Here is a 20,000-nt window from a genome sequence, read left to right on the forward strand (position 1 = left end):
GCTGCCCATGTGGCTGTAAGTAAGGAATCCAATAACACCATGTGCAATCATTAGCTTGTCAGCTTTTATTACACCCAAGTACCTGAAGGCCAGTCCATTTGCCACGGCTATTACCTGAACTCAACTGTTTAACTGTTAGCTTAATAGCACACAGAGAGGGATGGGCAGACATGTGACGCGACGCGACATCCTTCAGCCAACACAGTTCAGGTGACTCCTCTGTTTTCTTTACTCCTCTCGTGGTCTCTCTCTCTCTCTCTCTCTCTCTCTGCTGGTCTTTCAGTTCAGGTGTCTCCTCTGTTCTCTTCTCCTCTCGTGGTCTCTCTTTCTCTCTCTCTCTCTGCTGGTCTTTCAGTTCAGGTGACTCCTCTGTTCTCTTCTCCTCTCGTGGTCTCTCTCTCTCTCTCTCTGCTGGTCTTTCAGTTCAGGTGACTCCTCTGTTCTCTCTTCTCCTCTCATGGTCTCTCTCTCTCTCTCTCTCTCTCTCTGCTGGTCTTTCAGTTCAGGTGTCTCCTCTGTTCTCTTCTCCTCCTCTCGTGGTCTCTCTCTCTCTCTCTCTCTCTGCTGGTCTTTCTCTCTTTCTGTCTCTCCTGTTTTCTCTCTCTCTGTCTCCCTCTTGCTTTCTCCTAGGCAGTCACAGCTCCTGACTTCTACACGACTTCCTCCGCCACTGCTCTGTCACCCCCCCTTCCCCCCCCCCCTTCCCATGGGACCTTCATCCTGCCATATTAAGAGTGGAAATGTATCCGCTTGCATTGTAATTACTAAACCACTGGAGGCGAAGCTTCTTGATCTCTGCTGGATCCTCGCTCGCTTCTCCGTTTCCCTTTATTTACTTGCCTCTCTCATCCGAGAGGACAGGCACATGCTGAGCTATCACTTCTGTTTTTCTTACCCTTTTATGGGACATTCTTTGCATCCAATAAGCCTGAAAAAATACAATCGCTGATGGAGAGGCAATGAAAATAAGGAAGTGGAAAGGGAGGGACAGCTTTACACAAAGAGGTTGTAAAAAAAATTAAGAAAGAAAATTCTCGGTCTCATAACAGGCCAGGATAAAGGCATGATAGTGTTGACTTGTAACAGGCCAGGATAAAGACATGATAGTGTTGACTCATAACAGGCCAGGATAAAGACATGATAGTGTTGACTCATAACAGGCCAGGATAAAGACATGATAGTGTTGACTTGTAACAGGCCAGGATAAAGGCATGATAGTGTTGACTTGTAACAGGCCAGGATAAAGACATGATAGTGTTGACTCATAACAGGCCAGGATAAAGACATGATAGTGTTGACTCATAACAGGCCAGGATAAAGACATGATAGTGTTGACTCATAACAGGCCAGGATAAAGACATGATAGTGTTGACTCATAACAGACCAGGATAAAGACATGATAGTGTTGACTCATAACAGGCCAGGATAAAGACATGATAGTGTTGACTCATAACAGGCCAGGATAAAGACATGATAGTGTTGACTCATAACAGACCAGGATAAAGACATGATAGTGTTGACTCATAACAGGCCAGGATAAAGACATGATAGTGTTGACTCATAACAGGCCAGGATAAAGGCATGATAGTGTTGACTCATAACAGGCCAGGATAAAGGCATGATAGTGTTGACTTGTAACAGACCAGGATAAAGGCATGATAGTGTTGACTTGTAACAGGCCAGGATAAAGACATGATAGTGTTGACTCATAACAGGCCAGGATAAAGACATGATAGTGTTGACTCATAACAGGCCAGGATAAAGACATGATAGTGTTGACTTGTAACAGGCCAGGATAAAGACATGATAGTGTTGACTTGTAACAGGCCAGGATAAAGACATGATAGTGTTGACTCATAACAGGCCAGGATAAAGACATGATAGTGTTGACTCATAACAGGCCAGGATAAAGGCATGATAGTGTTGACTCATAACAGGCCAGGATAAAGGCATGATAGTGTTGACTTGTAACAGACCAGGATAAAGGCATGATAGTGTTGACTTGTAACAGGCCAGGATAAAGACATGATAGTGTTGACTTGTAACAGGCCAGGATAAAGACATGATAGTGTTGACTTGTAACAGGCCAGGATAAAGACATGATAGTGTTGACTCGTAACAGGCCAGGATAAAGGCATGATAGTGTTGACTCATAACAGGCCAGGATAAAGACATGATAGTGTTGACTTGTAACAGGCCAGGATAAAGACATGATAGTGTTGACTTGTAACAGGCCAGGATAAAGACATGATAGTGTTGACTCGTAACAGGCCAGGATAAAGGCATGATAGTGTTGACTCATAACAGGCCAGGATAAAGACATGATAGTGTTGACTTGTAACAGGCCAGGATAAAGACATGATAGTGTTGACTTGTAACAGGCCAGGATAAAGACATGATAGTGTTGACTCGTAACAGGCCAGGATAAAGGCATGATAGTGTTGACTCATAACAGGCCAGGATAAAGACATGATAGTGTTGACTTGTAACAGGCCAGGATAAAGGCATGATAGTGTTGACTTGTAACAGGCCAGGATAAAGACATGATAGTGTTGACTTGTAACAGGCCAGGATAAAGACATGATAGTGTTGACTTGTAACAGACCAGGATAAAGGCATGATAGTGTTGACTTGTAACAGACCAGGATAAAGGCATGATAGTGTTGACTTGTAACAGGCCAGGATAAAGACATGATAGTGTTGACTCATAACAGGCCAGGATAAAGACATGATAGTGTTGACTCGTAACAGGCCAGGATAAAGGCATGATAGTGTTGACTCATAACAGGCCAGGATAAAGACATGATAGTGTTGACTCATAACAGGCCAGGATAAAGACATGATAGTGTTGACTCATAACAGGCCAGGATAAAGGCATGATAGTGTCGACTTGTAACAGGCCAGGATAAAGACATGATAGTGTTGACTCATAACAGGCCAGGATAAAGACATGATAGTGTTGACTCATAACAGGCCAGGATAAAGACATGATAGTGTTGACTCATAACAGGCCAGGATAAAGACATGATAGTGTTGACTCATAACAGGCCAGGATAAAGGCATGATAGTGTCGACTTGTAACAGGCCAGGATAAAGACATGATAGTGTTGACTCATAACAGGCCAGGATAAAGGCATGATAGTGTCGACTTGTAACAGGCCAGGATAAAGACATGATAGTGTTGACTCATAACAGGCCAGGATAAAGACATGATAGTGTTGACTCATAACAGGCCAGGATAAAGACATGATAGTGTTGACTCATAACAGGCCAGGATAAAGGCATGATAGTGTCGACTTGTAACAGGCCAGGATAAAGACATGATAGTGTTGACTCATAACAGGCCAGGATAAAGACATGATAGTGTTGACTCATAACAGGCCAGGATAAAGACATGATAGTGTTGACTCATAACAGGCCAGGATAAAGACATGATAGTGTTGACTCATAACAGGCCAGGATAAAGGCATGATAGTGTCGACTTGTAACAGGCCAGGATAAAGACATGATAGTGTTGACTCATAACAGGCCAGGATAAAGGCATGATAGTGTCGACTTGTAACAGGCCAGGATAAAGACATGATAGTGTTGACTCGTAACAGGCCAGGATAAAGGCATGATAGTGTTGACTCATAACAGGCCAGGATAAAGGCATGATAGTGTTGACTTGTAACAGGCCAGGATAAAGACATGATAGTGTTGACTTGTAACAGGCCAGGATAAAGACATGATAGTGTTGACTCGTAACAGACCAGGATAAAGACATGATAGTGTTGACTTGTAACAGGCCAGGATAAAGACATGATAGTGTTGACTCGTAACAGGCCAGGATAAAGGCATGATAGTGTTGACTCATAACAGGCCAGGATAAAGACATGATAGTGTTGACTCATAACAGGCCAGGATAAAGACATGATAGTGTTGACTCATAACAGGCCAGGATAAAGACATGATAGTGTTGACTCGTAACAGGCCAGGATAAAGGCATGATAGTGTTGACTCATAACAGGCCAGGATAAAGGCATGATAGTGTTGACTTGTAACAGGCCAGGATAAAGACATGATAGTGTTGACTCATAACAGACCAGGATAAAGACATGATAGTGTTGACTCGTAACAGGCCAGGATAAAGGCATGATAGTGTTGACTCATAACAGGCCAGGATAAAGGCATGATAGTGTCGACTTGTAACAGGCCAGGATAAAGACATGATAGTGTTGACTCATAACAGGCCAGGATAAAGGCATGATAGTGTTGACTCATAACAGGCCAGGATAAAGACATGATAGTGTTGACTCATAACAGACCAGGATAAAGACATGATAGTGTTGACTCATAACAGGCCAGGATAAAGGCATGATAGTGTTGACTTGTAACAGACCAGGATAAAGGCATGATAGTGTTGACTTGTAACAGGCCAGGATAAAGGCATGATAGTGTTGACTCATAACAGGCCAGGATAAAGACATGATAGTGTTGACTCATAACAGGCCAGGATAAAGACATGATAGTGTTGACTCATAACAGGCCAGGATAAAGACATGATAGTGTTGACTCGTAACAGGCCAGGATAAAGGCATGATAGTGTTGACTCATAACAGGCCAGGATAAAGGCATGATAGTGTTGACTTGTAACAGGCCAGGATAAAGACATGATAGTGTTGACTTGTAACAGGCCAGGATAAAGACATGATAGTGTTGACTCGTAACAGACCAGGATAAAGACATGATAGTGTTGACTTGTAACAGGCCAGGATAAAGACATGATAGTGTTGACTCGTAACAGGCCAGGATAAAGGCATGATAGTGTTGACTCATAACAGGCCAGGATAAAGACATGATAGTGTTGACTCATAACAGGCCAGGATAAAGACATGATAGTGTTGACTCATAACAGGCCAGGATAAAGACATGATAGTGTTGACTCGTAACAGGCCAGGATAAAGGCATGATAGTGTTGACTCATAACAGGCCAGGATAAAGGCATGATAGTGTTGACTTGTAACAGGCCAGGATAAAGACATGATAGTGTTGACTCATAACAGGCCAGGATAAAGACATGATAGTGTTGACTTGTAACAGGCCAGGATAAAGACATGATAGTGTTGACTCATAACAGTCCAGGATAAAGACATGATAGTGTTGACTCATAACAGGCCAGGATAAAGACATGATAGTGTTGACTCATAACAGGCCAGGATAAAGACATGATAGTGTTGACTTGTAACAGACCAGGATAAAGACATGATAGTGTTGACTCATAACAGTCCAGGATAAAGACATGATAGTGTTGACTCATAACAGGCCAGGATAAAGACATGATAGTGTTGACTCATAACAGGCCAGGATAAAGACATGATAGTGTTGACTTGTAACAGGCCAGGATAAAGACATGATAGTGTTGACTCATAACAGGCCAGGATAAAGACATGATAGTGTTGACTCATAACAGGCCAGGATAAAGACATGATAGTGTTGACTTGTAACAGACCAGGATAAAGACATGATAGTGTTGACTCGTAACAGGCCAGGATAAAGACATGATAGTGTTGACTCATAACAGGCCAGGATAAAGACATGATAGTGTTGACTCATAACAGGCCAGGATAAAGACATGATAGTGTTGACTCATAACAGGCCAGGATAAAGACATGATAGTGTTGACTCATAACAGGCCAGGATAAAGGAATGATAGTGTTGACTTGTAACAGACCAGGATAAAGACATGATAGTGTTGACTTGTAACAGGCCAGGATAAAGACATGATAGTGTTGACTTGTAACAGGCCAGGATAAAGACATGATAGTGTTGACTTGTAACAGGCCAGGATAAAGACATGATAGTGTTGACTTGTAACAGGCCAGGATAAAGACATGATAGTGTTGACTTGTAACAGGCCAGGATAAAGACATGATAGTGTTGACTCATAACAGGCCAGGATAAAGACATGATAGTGTTGACTCATAACAGGCCAGGATAAAGACATGATAGTGTTGACTCATAACAGGCCAGGATAAAGACATGATAGTGTTGACTTGTAACAGGCCAGGATAAAGACATGATAGTGTTGACTCATAACAGGCCAGGATAAAGGCATGATAGTGTTGACTTGTAACAGGCCAGGATAAAGACATGATAGTGTTGACTCATAACAGGCCAGGATAAAGGAATGATAGTGTTGACTTGTAACAGGCCAGGATAAAGACATGATAGTGTTGACTTGTAACAGGCCAGGATAAAGGAATGATAGTGTTGACTTGTAACAGACCAGGATAAAGACATGATAGTGTTGACTTGTAACAGGCCAGGATAAAGACATGATAGTGTTGACTTGTAACAGGCCAGGATAAAGACATGATAGTGTTGACTTGTAACAGGCCAGGATAAAGACATGATAGTGTTGACTTGTAACAGGCCAGGATAAAGACATGATAGTGTTGACTCGTAACAGGCCAGGATAAAGACATGATAGTGTTGACTCGTAACAGGCCAGGATAAAGGAATGATAGTGTTGACTCGTAACAGGCCAGGATAAAGGAATGATAGTGGGGGAGAGATTGCTTTCTGCGGGGAGAAAATGAAAACTGCTGGAGAGAAAACAACCGTCCTTCTCAGCCGCCCCGTGAAAACAGGCCAGTAAAAGTCAGCGGCGGTGTCTCTGCTACGGAGCGGAAGTGGAGGGTCGATGCGAGGGCGAGCGTTTGATGTCCCCATGCTGATCTGTAACCAAGGCTGGTAATCAGGATACTGCGAGAGGCGTGGCCCCGCCAACGTCCTGCAAAAAACAAACAAGCCAAAGACGCTCACAGGAGAACAGATGAGAGGCAGAGGAGGAAAAAGACAAAAAGCAGGACAGAGGCGTGTCTGTTGGGAATTGATTCCAGAGTGTGTTGTCTGTTCCAAATTCATTCAGGGAAATGTTTACACTGTTGAAGTTCGCTGTGCACGTTTAGTGATGCACGCATTTCCTGACAAGGTACCATCTACATGGGCACAAATCAGCACTATGACAATAGGTTCACACACTAAAGGTCTTTGCACACACAGTCCGATTGTTTTCGTATGCGTGTTTTTTAATCCGTCATCTGAAAACACAGATGACGTGAGTCCCATCTCGCAAAAATCTATTTACCGATGCGAAAAACGCAGAAAATCGAACCTCGTCCGAAAACTTAAATGACGGACGTAATTGTCAGACTCTGTGTGTAAATGATGATTGACACAAATGAGGTTGTATTCTTTTTTTTTTCCGTGCGTCAATTTCGGACGAAAATACGGACTTGGTGTTCAAAAGCTATTAGTGCTTCAGACACATCGAGGGCTGCCCATATAAAATAAAATTTAAGGCCAATTAGTCATAGTTTTCTCTTGTCTAACAGTCCAATTAATTGACAAATGTGCCAAACTCCTCGGCCAGCATTACTGTCCCCTGTTACTCAAATGCACTCATGGCAATTAACCCCAAGATCTTGTGCCAAAAAAAGAGCTTCACATATTGGGCTCCTTATTTTTATTTTCTCATGAAAAACACATATGTCTGTTAAGTCATTAATACTGACTAATTGATGAATAAATGATTACAATTAATATTGGCAAAAACCCTACCAACCGAAAAGTCGAACAGTCCAACAAGTATGTCTGGTGAGACAAGCAGAATACATTTTAGTCTTATCGGCTTTGGCACTCAGAAAATCAATGACCATGCTTAGTCAACAGAAGACAAAACTGTCTCTATAGTAGTAGATGCTTTGGGGACAGCCTGCCCAGTTGAGTCCACCAGCGTGACAGGAGTTTAGGCAGCGCTGTCTGTCCCCCGTCCCCTCCGGGGATGTGGCCAAAGCAAAGACAGGGAACATGGTGTTCCCAAAATACACATGTGAAGGAGCCAGACCGCAACCAGAACCAGAACCGCAAACACAGCCTTCGTGTCTGTTTCATGGAATGTGCCCTGTTTATGTTGACTGTTTACGTTGAGTGTTTATGTTGACTGTTTACGTTGACTGTTGCAGTCCAAATCATAGCCACTCCTCTGCTGCACCTTTGGAGTTACTCAGGTGGCGGACGCGGTGATAGTGGTGATGGTGGCGCTTGTGATTGTGACTAGGGGGTGTCAAAATAAATCGTTTAATCGATGCATCGCGACGCGCAGGTGTCGCCATGTAGAATCGGATTGGTGACAGATAATCGCTGAATCGTTTATGTTTAAATTGATGTTGACATTCAGATTTCTTTCTAAGTAAAGAAAAAGGGAGTTGATATTTATCTGACAGATTGTATTAATTGATGAAAAAGTAGCAGTAATGTGCAGTCATAATATAGAAAATTGAGGATGTGATACTTGGAGCTGTAATACTTTGAAAAGCTGTCGAATCGAATGGAATTGTTGACAATGGAATGGAATGGTGAGGCCAGTGAAGATTCACAGCCGTCGTTGTGACAGCGACAATTGTGTAAAACAAGCAAAGAAGAAGTGGCTCTGGCAGAACTGTTCTAAAAAGAGATATAGAAGCAAACAGCAGCCAAAGCACTTTAAGGCAATTGACTTTGAGCTCAGTGAACAGAGAGCCTGTGTGGTTCATCGAATGTGCACCTTACCGTCATGAGGATAAGATAAAAGCAACGGTGTGTGTGTGTGTGTGTGTGTGTGTGTGTGTGTGTGTGTGTGTGTGTGTGTGTGTGTGTGTGTGTGTGTGTGTGTGCGACGGGGAGCCAACATAGAGTGATGATTATTGCCTCCAAATCCAATCCAATTTATTCACTCTTTGCATGCGAGCGCTTCGGGGAAAGTCTCAATATGTTGGAAAATCCAACGTGGGCCACTGGGAATATATAACTGTGGCGCCAATGAATGTATGATGAGGAAACAGATTTGGCGCGGTGGCAAACAAAACCAATTAGAGATAGATGTGGTGTGAACGCCGTCTAAATACATTTGTTAGAGGGAGAAAACGTTAAAGAATGGGGAGAAATAAGACGTCTGCCAAATCTTTGTTTTCGCTGCTCTGCGACTGTGACAGCGACGCCGCGACGGTAATGAAATTCCTCGACATTGGCTCGTCCCCGGGTTCCAGTCACACACCCCGGCACACAAACACACACAGTCACACACACACAGTCACACACACACAGTCACACACACACACACAGTCACACACACACACAGTCACACACCCGGCACACACGTTACATGAGACAGCCAGATCGCACCAATAAAGCCAAATCAAACGGATTGCGGAGCGGCAATTAATTGCGAGGATAACGACAAGGGAAGCCGTCCAAAAGTGTCTCTACCTCAATTAGTCTCTTACGGCACCGTCAATGCCGAGGATGGATGAAAGCAAAACAAATTAAGTGGTGGAGAGAGAGAGAGAGAGAGAGCGAGAGAGAGAGAGAGAGAGAGAGAGAGAGAGAGAGAGAGAGAGAGAGGGAGACGGAGAGAGAGAGAGAGAGAGAGGGAGAGAGGGAGAGAGAGAGAGAGAGAGGGAGAGAGAGAGAGAGAGAGAGAGAGAGAGAGAGAGAGAGAGGGAGAGAGAGAGAGAGAGAGAGAGGGAGAGAGGGAGAGAGAGAGAGAGAGAGAGGGAGAGAGAGAGAGAGAGAAGAGAGAGAGAGAGAGAGAGAGAGAGAGAGAGAGAGGGAGAGAGAGAGAGAGAGACAGAGAGAGAGAGAGAGAGGGAGAGACAGAGAGAGAGAGAGAGAGAGAGAGAGAGACACAGAGAGAGAGAGAGAGAGAGGGAGAGACAGAGAGAGAGAGAGAGAGAGAGAGAGAGAGAGCCTCTGATAGTCACAGCCAGCAATGGACACCAGAGAGTGAGTGATTAGGGAGAAGAAGAAGAAAGAGCCGAGAAATATAGCACATTTGTTGCAGCAAATATTCAGCAGCAAATTGGGCAGGGATGAACGATACAGACAGATGAAGAGACGGAGAAAGAGAAAGAGAAAGAGAGAGAGAGAGGCTGTGACAGCAGTGTCACAAAACAGCGTCTCTGCCGTGTAGTGGCATGTAGGGTCGTCACGATATCTGACTTCGATACTGATACTCGGGAAAATATCGATACTCGATACCATTGCCGATGACACGTGACGACACGTCAAGGGGCACAAAAATAAAGGAAGACAGATGGACGGACAGACGCACGTTTCTCCATAACCTCAAACTCATTCAGAACTCTGCACTTCCATCAGAACACGTTTAGCTTGTTGAAGCAGCAGCACCAGTGGAACATATACTGTACCTTATGTCAACGCAGGGGTCAGCCAATTACTTCCTATTGTGTTGACACTTCCTGTGACAGTACCGTATTATATTGTGTTCATTGTGTCAACTGTGGCCAACAGTGCTGAGGGGGCTATAAGGTGTGTGCAGACCCCTAAGAGCCTGAGTCAGACTAGGTTTGAACAGGAAGTCCTAACACAACTGGGTCAAGTGGGCGGGGCTACAGAAGGTGAATAGGGAGGGGACATGCTGGCATCGATACTGTTGCACATGGATATATTGTATCAGTTTCACATGTTTAGTATGGATCAAACACTTGGTGTACTCACAGCTGTGTGGGCGGGGCAGTAGGCGTAGCTGGCGTGCGTGGGCTGGTGGTGGTGGTGGTGATGGTGGTGGTAGGAGGAGGAGTAGTGACGCAGGCTGGTACGGGGGAAGGAGGGGCCGCTCCAGGCCCTCTGACCACTGCTGGTCCACTGGGAGGCCAGACTGGGACTCATGGCTGCTGTCTTGCTGCTGTGGTAACCTCTCACTGCTGCGCTGGGCTGGGGGGAGAAGGAAGGAGAGGATTAGGTTTAGGACAAGCGGCAAGTTACGCCTTGGTAAATTGAAGCCAACGTGCAAGTACCCAAAAAAAACTGCAGTTCCTCCAATGGCCACTTGAGGCTGGCTGCAAAAGGGAGTCATTCCCCCATTCACCCCATGTTAAAATGCCTGACTTTACAGCAGAAAGAAACATGTTTACGGCCTGGTTTAAAAACCAGGCATTTCTGGTCTATAGCTAATTTCACCGTTCATAACGTGTATGGGCGTGGATTTTCATAACTCACCTGTTTACGCAGTCTATGGCTGCAAAACAGAAATCTGACTGTATAGAAGGCAATGGGGAAATGTAGCGGCTCATTTGATTTATGACCTCGGTGAACACTTTCCTAATGAGTTTATGGTCTCAATCGCTAGTCTCAAGTCTTCTTCAAGTCTTCATCATGTTCATTTTGTAAATTATGCTCCGAATTCACAGTCAAATAGATGATAGAGCAGACCATGTTTTGGGGGCGTGATTGACAGGTCGCTTGCCCAGTGATTGTGCGGCTCGCCGATAACGGACCAATGGCAGGCTGCGCTGTGGCTCTGTCACCAGAAAAAAAAAAAAAAAAAAACAGGAGTTCAGAAAGCAATGGGTGACGTCACGGTGACTATGTCCATATTTGTCTACAGTCTATATTTGGTTAGGAGGAAGCGAGTGAGAGGGGAGGGGGGTGAGAGGCGGGAGGGATGAGAGAGAGACAGAGAAGGTCCCCAAGAACATCACTACAAGTAGTATCCACCATCATGCAAGCGTGCAAGCACTGACAACTGACTGCCCGCTCTCTGACCTGAATCCAGAGAGAGGGAGGTGTGTGTGTGTGTGTGTGTGTGTGTGTGTGTGTGTGTGTGTGTGTGTGTGTGTGTGGTGGGGTGATCTAAGTTCTCCATAACAAAGCGTCAAGATTGTTCTCCGTGTTTTCCCTCCTCTCTCTCTCTCTCTCTCTCTCTCTCTCTCTCTCTCTCTCTCTCTCTCTCTCTCTCTCTCTCTCTCTCTCTCTCTCTCTCTCTCTCTCTCTCTCTCTCTCTCTCTCTCTCTCTCTCTCTCTCTCTCTCTCTCTCTCTCTCTCAGCAGATGTTGCGTAAAGCCCCTTCCTTCAGTCACGGTCGAGCAGTGTTCTTGCTGGAAACCTGCTGATTGGTTTGATAAGATGCTGGGATTACAGGCTGGCAAACAGGCGTCTCAGTGTGAGTGTGGCTGCAGTATGTGTGAGGTATTTACAGGCTACAGGAACCACAGGGCCGAACATGGAAATGAACGCCATATTTTTAACCCATAAATGCAGAAGATTACACTGCGCCTTCCACTCTCGAGTGTTCCGCTTCACACAATCAGACACACAGGGTCCTTGAAATCCTTGAAAGGAGTTTTTGAAAATTGACATGGGTCATTAAACGTGCTTGAAATAAGTTTTTGGGTCATTGAACGTGCTTGAATTTAGGGGGCCGCTTCGGTCAAATTTGGCTTGGCCTCCATGTCTCGATAAGTGAAAGCAAAATATTTTCGAACAAGCGTCGCACTCAGTGGATTTCCGTCATTTCCATTTGCAACTAACACAGCAGAGTGTGTTCACACATTCAAGCATCTCTCTTTTGAATTGTCTGTGAGCTTCTGCTAGTTCTCATCATAAAAAAATATGAGTGTTTTAACAGTAATTAACCTTGATCCATGTCTCAAGCTATGCCGTGTTGGGTGCTTGAATGTGATGTTGATGAAGGTGTGGGAACCCTGGACAACAGATAGTGGAGACAACAATAGCAGCGATGAGAAGCACATTTGCTCTGTGCAGATGTTGCAGCATCATAGAGAATGAGCTGCTATAAGAATCTGTTCAATCTGCTTTCATCTTTCGGATCCAGACTCCACTCCTGTCAGGACTACATGTGACATGGACTGGTGTCACTCCTGTCAGGACTACATGTGACATGGACTGGTGTCACTGCTGGCATGACTACATGTGACATGGACTGGTGTCACTCCTGTCAGGACTACATGTGACATGGACTGGTGTCACTCCTGTCAGGACTACATGTGACATGGACTGGTGTCACTCTTGTCATGACTACATGTGACATGGACTGGTGTCACTCCTGTCAGGACTACATGTGACATGGACTGGTGTCACTCCTGTCAGGACTACATGTGACATGGACTGGTGTCACTCCTGTCATGACTACATGTGACATGGACTGGTGTCACTCCTGTCAGGACTACATGTGAAATGGACTGGTGTCACTCCTGTCAGGACTACATGTGACATGGACTGGTGTCACTCCTGTCATGACTACATGTGACATGGACTGGTGTCACTCCTGTCATGACTACATGTGACATGGACTGGTGTCACTCCTGTCATGACTACATGTGACATGGACTGGTGTCACTCCTGTCATGACTACATGTGACATGGACTGGTGTCACTCCTGTCAGGACTACATGTGACATGGACTGGTGTCACTCCTGTCATGACTACATGTGACATGGACTGGTGTCACTCCTGTCATGACTACATGTGACATGGACTGGTGTCATTCCTGTCAGGACTACATGTGACATGGACTGGTGTCACTCCTGTCATGACTACATGTGACATGGACTGGTGTCACTCCTGTCATGACTACATGTGACATGGACTGGTGTCACTCCTGTCAGGACTACATGTGACATGGACTGGTGTCACTCCTGTCATGACTACATGTGACATGGACTGGTGTCACTCCTGTCATGACTACATGTGACATGGACTGGTGTCACTCCTGTCATGACTACATGTGACATGGACTGGTGTCACTCCTGTCATGACTACATGTGACATGGACTGGTGTCACTCCTGTCAGGACTACATGTGACATGGACTGGTGTCACTCCTGTCATGACTACATGTGACATGGACTGGTGTCACTCCTGTCAGGACTACATGTGACATGGACTGGTGTCACTCCTGTCATGACTACATGTGACATGGACTGGTGTCACTCCTGTCATGACTACATGTGACATGGACTGGTGAAAGGGCTAACAAGTAGGAAACCGTGAAATCATACAAATCAAGATGAAAGCTTGTTTTTTTGGGAGATGGGGAAAAAACATTAGGCAAGTTTAAATGTTGAAGAACACCCTCATTATAACTAGAGCCGTATGAAATCCGCGTTAACAGAATCGCGGATGGAATCACGGAATTGACCAATAAAAATGGAAGCTACTGTAAAACGTGGAATACTGCAGAATTTGCCATAATTGGGCTGAAATTCAATAAGGTGATGTCACACACACTCTCTCCCTCTCTTCCACACACACAGCTGCCTGCCCTTACAGTGGACTCATCTGCAGTAACGTAACTATAGTTAACGAGCGCATTAACAAGCGCATCCCAAGCATTCCAGCAACAGCGTCGGTGACAACGTGCAGAGACAATAATATGTCAATAACCCTGTCTGAAGTGTGCGTAAAGTAGTCTATAACGTTAGCGTTAGATGTCAGCTGTGAATGATTCTGCATCATTAGACCTTCTCACTATTGTATTTAATTCTATTATGTTGTTTGTTTAAAACGTTAGCATAACGTTAACTACTTGCAGACGGTCTTGATCACGTTAGCTCAATTGACTGTTTAAATACATTGTAGACGCAGTTATCATTGTTGTTGATGTTACTTGCCTTCCTAGTCAAAGCCTTCTGACCGTAGTATAGATGGCAACAGGGAATGAAAGAGGAAAGATCCACTTTTGCACATGATAATGCTGGAAAAGTTTCAATTGTGGCTGTGTATTCTTATTCAGTTGACACATGCCGTTTTTACACAATTTCTTCTTTCTCTAGTAGACTCACATTGACTCGTTCAAGTTAGCAAAGATAAACACCACCACTTCCTGTTATAACTTTCAAAATAAAATAGTATTTGAAGCATTTTCTGATGTTTGAAGTGAATGTTTTGTTCACAGTTGTTTTTTCTTTACTTGAAGCACACAATGAGAAGCTTAAAAGCACTTTACAAACATAACAATTATATAGAATGTTTTGTACAGTCATCTACTGTATTTCTGACTTGAATCACTTGTTAACACATTCACTGCCAACAGTTTTTTCCAATCAGTAGGTAGCTTCTGCCAAGGGGTTTTTTGAGGATTCTGGCTCATCTTTCAAGAGCCTAGTCCTAGCCTTTCTGCTAGGACTTTGTGAACACAAAATATCTCAAAAGAACTACCGTAATAGAATGTGTGCTTTCTCTGTCTAAAAGAGTTCGTTTTTATCATGTTCTGTTATGTAGGCATTAGCAGTTGAATACAGCATGGTTTCAGAGATTTTCAGAGAGTTTTGAGATAAATGGATTTTTAGAACCACCTCACGTGCCTGTGATTATGGGTGCCCTTGGGCAAGTGTGCATACTGTATTGTGTTTGTGTGTGTGTGTGTGTGTGTGTGTGTGTGTGTGTGTGTGTGTGTGTGTGTGTGTGTGTGTGTGTGTGTGTGTGTGTGTGTGTGTGCGTGTGTGCATGCGTACACTTATTCCACAGTAAGCATAAGCTAAGAGAGAGAGAGAGAGAGAAAGAAAGAGAGAGAGAGAGAGAGAGAGAGACTAAACTACCGTAATAGTTTAGTCCAATATAACAGCACCCCCCCCCCCCTCTCCTGCAAACTCCTCCCCTCCGTGTGTGTTTCTCTGGGGCTCTGCAGGCAGAGTGTATGCCAGGCGAGTCTCTGCCGCCTAGATGGCATTTCTGGGGTTTCCTTGGCGTTTCTGCGAGCTGGGATGTGAGCTGGGATGAGAGCTGGGATGAAGCTGCATGCGATTCTGGGCTTTTGAGCTTTCTGCTGCGTGTGTTGCACCCAGAGTGTATTTTAGGAATCCCCCATGTTGTGCGCCAGCTCCAGCGCGAAAGCGTTTTCCTCGCGCTTTTTTCTGCTGTTTTTGCTCGGGTTTCTCTAGTCTGGAGAGCACTGTCGCCACTTAGTGGGTCGGTGGAATGGGTTGTACACGTTCGGTGGCTCCCATATTTTTATAGGAGACGTAGGGGGCTTGGATCCACGTCCCACCGTCAAATTTTTTTTTTTTTTTTTTTGACGAGATAACTCGTCCACGGCAGTCAACCGTTGGATCTTTTTTGACGAGATAACTCGTCGACGGCAGTGAACGTGTTAAAAATAGTGCATTGTTGTGTAAATTGATTGTTATATCTTATTAAATTGTGGTCCTTTATTCATCCCCACATATTAGACACTATTTCTGATGGTAAAATGAGCGTAAAAAGCAAAACACAGAATTCAGAACAATTAAAACGGAAAAAACGGAATTTGGGGAAAAATCTAATATAATTTGGAAAAAAATCAAACGGATTTCATATGGCTCTAAATATAACAAACAACAGTTTTAGTATCACTAAATACTTGCACTTTGTTAGCAAACTAAGCTTGTTCAAGCCAAACAAATTTGGTTGTTGGCCAAATTTCAGGGTAATTTTCTCTACGCACGAACATCCAAATAAGCATAATCTTATTCAACTATTTTGAGATTTCAATGTTCTGTATGAGACATCATTTGAAAGCTTGCATGAATCTGCACCTTCATAATGTGTTAAAAAGGGGCCTTGGCCTACTCGTTAGCCAAAAACACACCAGTCCAAAGTAGGGGTGTCAAAAATAATCGATTATAAGATGCATCGCGATGCGGACCTGCACGATTCTGCATCGATTCACAAATATCAAAAATCGATTATAAAAAAATAAAAAATAAATTATATAATCAAATAAAATATAATGGAAGTACATGCAGTTGTTTATTTTAATTATGGATCATAATACAATGCAATTCTAAATGCACTTTTATTTTAAAAGTAGCCACACAGTGAGAAAAAAGAAAGTGAGAAAAAAAATCATGTATTCGGGGAAAAAAGTGATGCATCGATTTAAGATGCATCGAGATGCATCGATAATCGTTATCGAATTGAATCGTAGCCCTCTGAATCGTAATCGAATCGAATCGTGAGGCCAGTGAAGATTCACAGCCCTAATCCAAAGGTGTGCCGAGCCACCTTGGATGAACCACAGCTGCACATCACCGGTGGTGAGCATTACCAGTCTCCTTTATGACTAAGGTGGATTTTCACCGAGGTCAGAGGTCGCCCCACACAGGGGAGAGCGAGGGAGAGCGATGGCAGCTGTGCTGTGAGAGCTCACCAGCCTCACATCCTTCATCACAGAAGAAGCAGAGGGGGAAATCGCAGGTCGAGGGTCAGCAAAATAAATAGAATATAGAGCGACAGCTTTATGGCTCATGTTAATATAAAACAGGAGGAGGCCGTTTCCCCGAAAGCACCATGAATGCTTTTACAGGATATAGTAGAGTGGTCCATAGAAGAGCCTGAAGGAGGAGGGAGGCCCACTGGCGCAATTAAGTCATAGGGCCTGAGGGAGAAATGAACTATTTTAACTTTCAAAGCTTTGAATGATGACCAAAAAAAAAAGTAAGTTTCAAGAAGTTACACTAACCAGGCAACTCTTTTTTTGTGTCTTTTTTTCTTACATTTCAAACAGCTGCTATAGAGAGGCAAACTGGAACATCACTTCTTGCTTCAGCACTGTACCAGAGATTTTCATCCGCCATTTCATAAAATGCTTAAAAAATAGTTGTACTTGGTCGAACCAGACGGTTCAGCTAACGCTATAATCGGGACAGACCACAGAACATTTCACTCTGACCAAAACTTAAAAACCCAATTTTTTTTTGTTATGCGAACTCTCCTGTTTCTAAATATATCTGTACAGTTTGGTTTGAACCAGTAAAACTATTTTTATACGCATTTTACGAAATGTGCATGGGAAAATAAATGGCGGATGAAAATCTCTGGTACAGTGCTGAAGCAGGAAGTAGGCGGTCACTTTGCCTCTCTTGTTATAGACCTGTCCCATGTCTACAACGCAAGACAGTTAGTCATTATACAGTCAAGACAGTTAGTCATACAGTCAAGACAGTTCGTCATATACAGTCAAAATACAAGAATTGTCAGGGCAAGAAATATTGTACTACTAATGATACACCCACCTTTAGCGCTATGCTAGCACTGATGCAAGATATGGAGTGGCATAGAGACAATGGCACACTACTCTATCCAGCCACTTGAAAAGGCGTGAGGGAAGGGACAGCCCCAGAGAGCATGCTACATTAACCACCATGGCCACAGCCATGAAGGCTAGTATTCACCAGTTCATAGAGTTTAAGTGCAGCCTCCAGCCATGTAACTATATTCACTGGCCTTATAAATGACGGCTATTGAGCCCAACAATCAGGGAGAGAAGGCATTATAGCTGTGGCATTATAGAGGTGTTCTGTGCAGAGAGGTGTTCTGCTCTGTGCAGAGAGGTGTTCTGTTCTGTGCAGAGAGGTGTTCTGTGCAGAGAGGTGTTCTGTTCTGTGCAGAGAGGTGTTCTGTTCTGTGCAGAGAGGTGTTCTGTGCAGAGAGGTGTTCTGTTCTGTGCAGAGAGGTGTTCTGTTCTGTGCAGAGAGGTGTTCTGTGCAGAGAGGTGTTCTGTTCTGTGCAGAGAGGTGTTCTGTGCAGAGAGGTGTTCTGTTCTGTGCAGAGAGGTGTTCTGTGCAGAGAGGTGTTCTGTTCTGTGCAGAGAGGTGTTCTGTGCAGAGAGGTGTTCTGTTCTGTGCAGAGAGAGGTGTTCTGTTCTGTGCAGAGAGGTGTTCTGTTCTGTGCAGAGAGGTGTTCTGTGCAGAGAGGTGTTCTGTTCTGTGCAGAGAGGTGTTCTGTTCTGTGCAGAGAGGTGTTCTGTGCAGAGAGGTGTTCTGTTCTGTGCAGAGAGGTGTTCTGTGCAGAGAGGTGTTCTGTTCTGTGCAGAGAGGTGTTCTGTGCAGAGAGGTGTTCTGTTCTGTGCAGAGAGGTGTTCTGTGCAGAGAGGTGTTCTGTTCTGTGCAGAGAGGTGTTCTGTTCTGTGCAGAGAGGTGTTCTGTGCAGAGAGGTGTTCTGTTCTGTGCAGAGAGGTGTTCTGTACAGAGAGGTGTTCTGCTCTGTGCAGAGAGGTGTTATGTTCTGTGCAGAGAGGTGTTCTGTGCAGAGAGGTGTTCTGTTCTGTGCAGAGAGGTGTTCTGTGCAGAGAGGTGTTCTGTACAGAGAGGTGTTCTGTGCAGAGAGGTGTTCTGTGCAGAGAGGTGTTCTGTGCAGAGAGGTGTTCTGTGCAGAGAGGTGTTCTGCTCTGTGCAGAGAGGTGTTCTGTGCAGAGAGGTGTTCTGTGCAGAGAGGTGTTCTGCTCTGTGCAGAGAGGTGTTCTGCTCTGTGCAGAGAGGTGTTCTGCTCTGTGCAGAGAGGTGTTCTGTGCAGAGAGGTGTTCTGTGCAGAGAGGTGTTCTGTGCAGAGAGGTGTTCTGTGCAGAGAGGTGTTCTGTGCAGAGAGGTGTTCTGTTCAAGCCAACATCTCAGGGGGGAGATATGTTTGAAACGTGTCTCATGCACATGATTCTACGGGACCACAGGGTCATTGATAAACGGGTTTTGAGGCATTGCTAGGCTCAGGCCTGCATGAGTGACAGGATGTTCAGGCTGCACACATCATGAGTGACAGGATGTTCAGTCTGCACACAGGAGTGACAGGATGTTCAGTCTGCACACATCATGAGTGACAGGATGTTCAGGCTACACATCATGAGTGACAGGATGTTCAGTCTACACATCATGAGTGACAGGATGTTCAGTCTGCACACATCATGAGTGACAGGATGTTCAGTCTGCACACATCATGAGTGACAGCATGTTCAGTCTGCACACATCATGAGTGACAGGATGTTCAGTCTACACATCATGAGTGACAGGATGTTCAGTCTGCACACATCATGAGTGACAGGATGTTCAGTCTGCACACATCATGAGTGACAGGATGTTCATCCTGCACACATCATGAGTGACAGGATGTTCAGCCTGCACACATCATGAGTGACAGGATGTTCAGCCTGCACACATCATGAGTGACAGGATGTTCAGTCTGCACACATCATGAGTGACAGGATGTTCAGTCTGCACACATCATGAGTGACAGGATGTTCAGTCTGCACACATCATGAGTGACAGCATGTTCAGTCTGCACATCATGAGTGACAGGATGTTCAGTCTGCACATCATGAGTGACAGGATGTTCAGTCTGCACATCATGAGTGACAGCATGTTCAGTCTGCACATCATGAGTGACAGGATGTTCAGTCTGCACATCATG

General features: G+C 44.5%; 1 protein-coding gene across 1 annotated transcript in view; it reads right to left on the reverse strand.

The window, feature by feature from the left end:
• Positions 1-20,000, reverse strand: part of LOC310784904 (uncharacterized protein) — a gene marked incomplete at both ends in the record, with an annotated part of 287,352 nt that overhangs the window by 176,624 nt on the left and 90,728 nt on the right. Inside the window, one exon of the mRNA XM_083645934.1 lies at positions 10,543-10,758. Coding sequence (XP_083502060.1) covers positions 10,543-10,758 — 216 coding nt within the window. The remainder of the gene's footprint in view (positions 1-10,542; positions 10,759-20,000) is intronic.

The sequence above is a fragment of the Poromitra crassiceps genome (assembly GCF_964638095.1).
Source record: "Poromitra crassiceps genome assembly, chromosome: 11".
NCBI lineage: Eukaryota > Metazoa > Chordata > Actinopteri > Beryciformes > Melamphaidae > Poromitra > Poromitra crassiceps.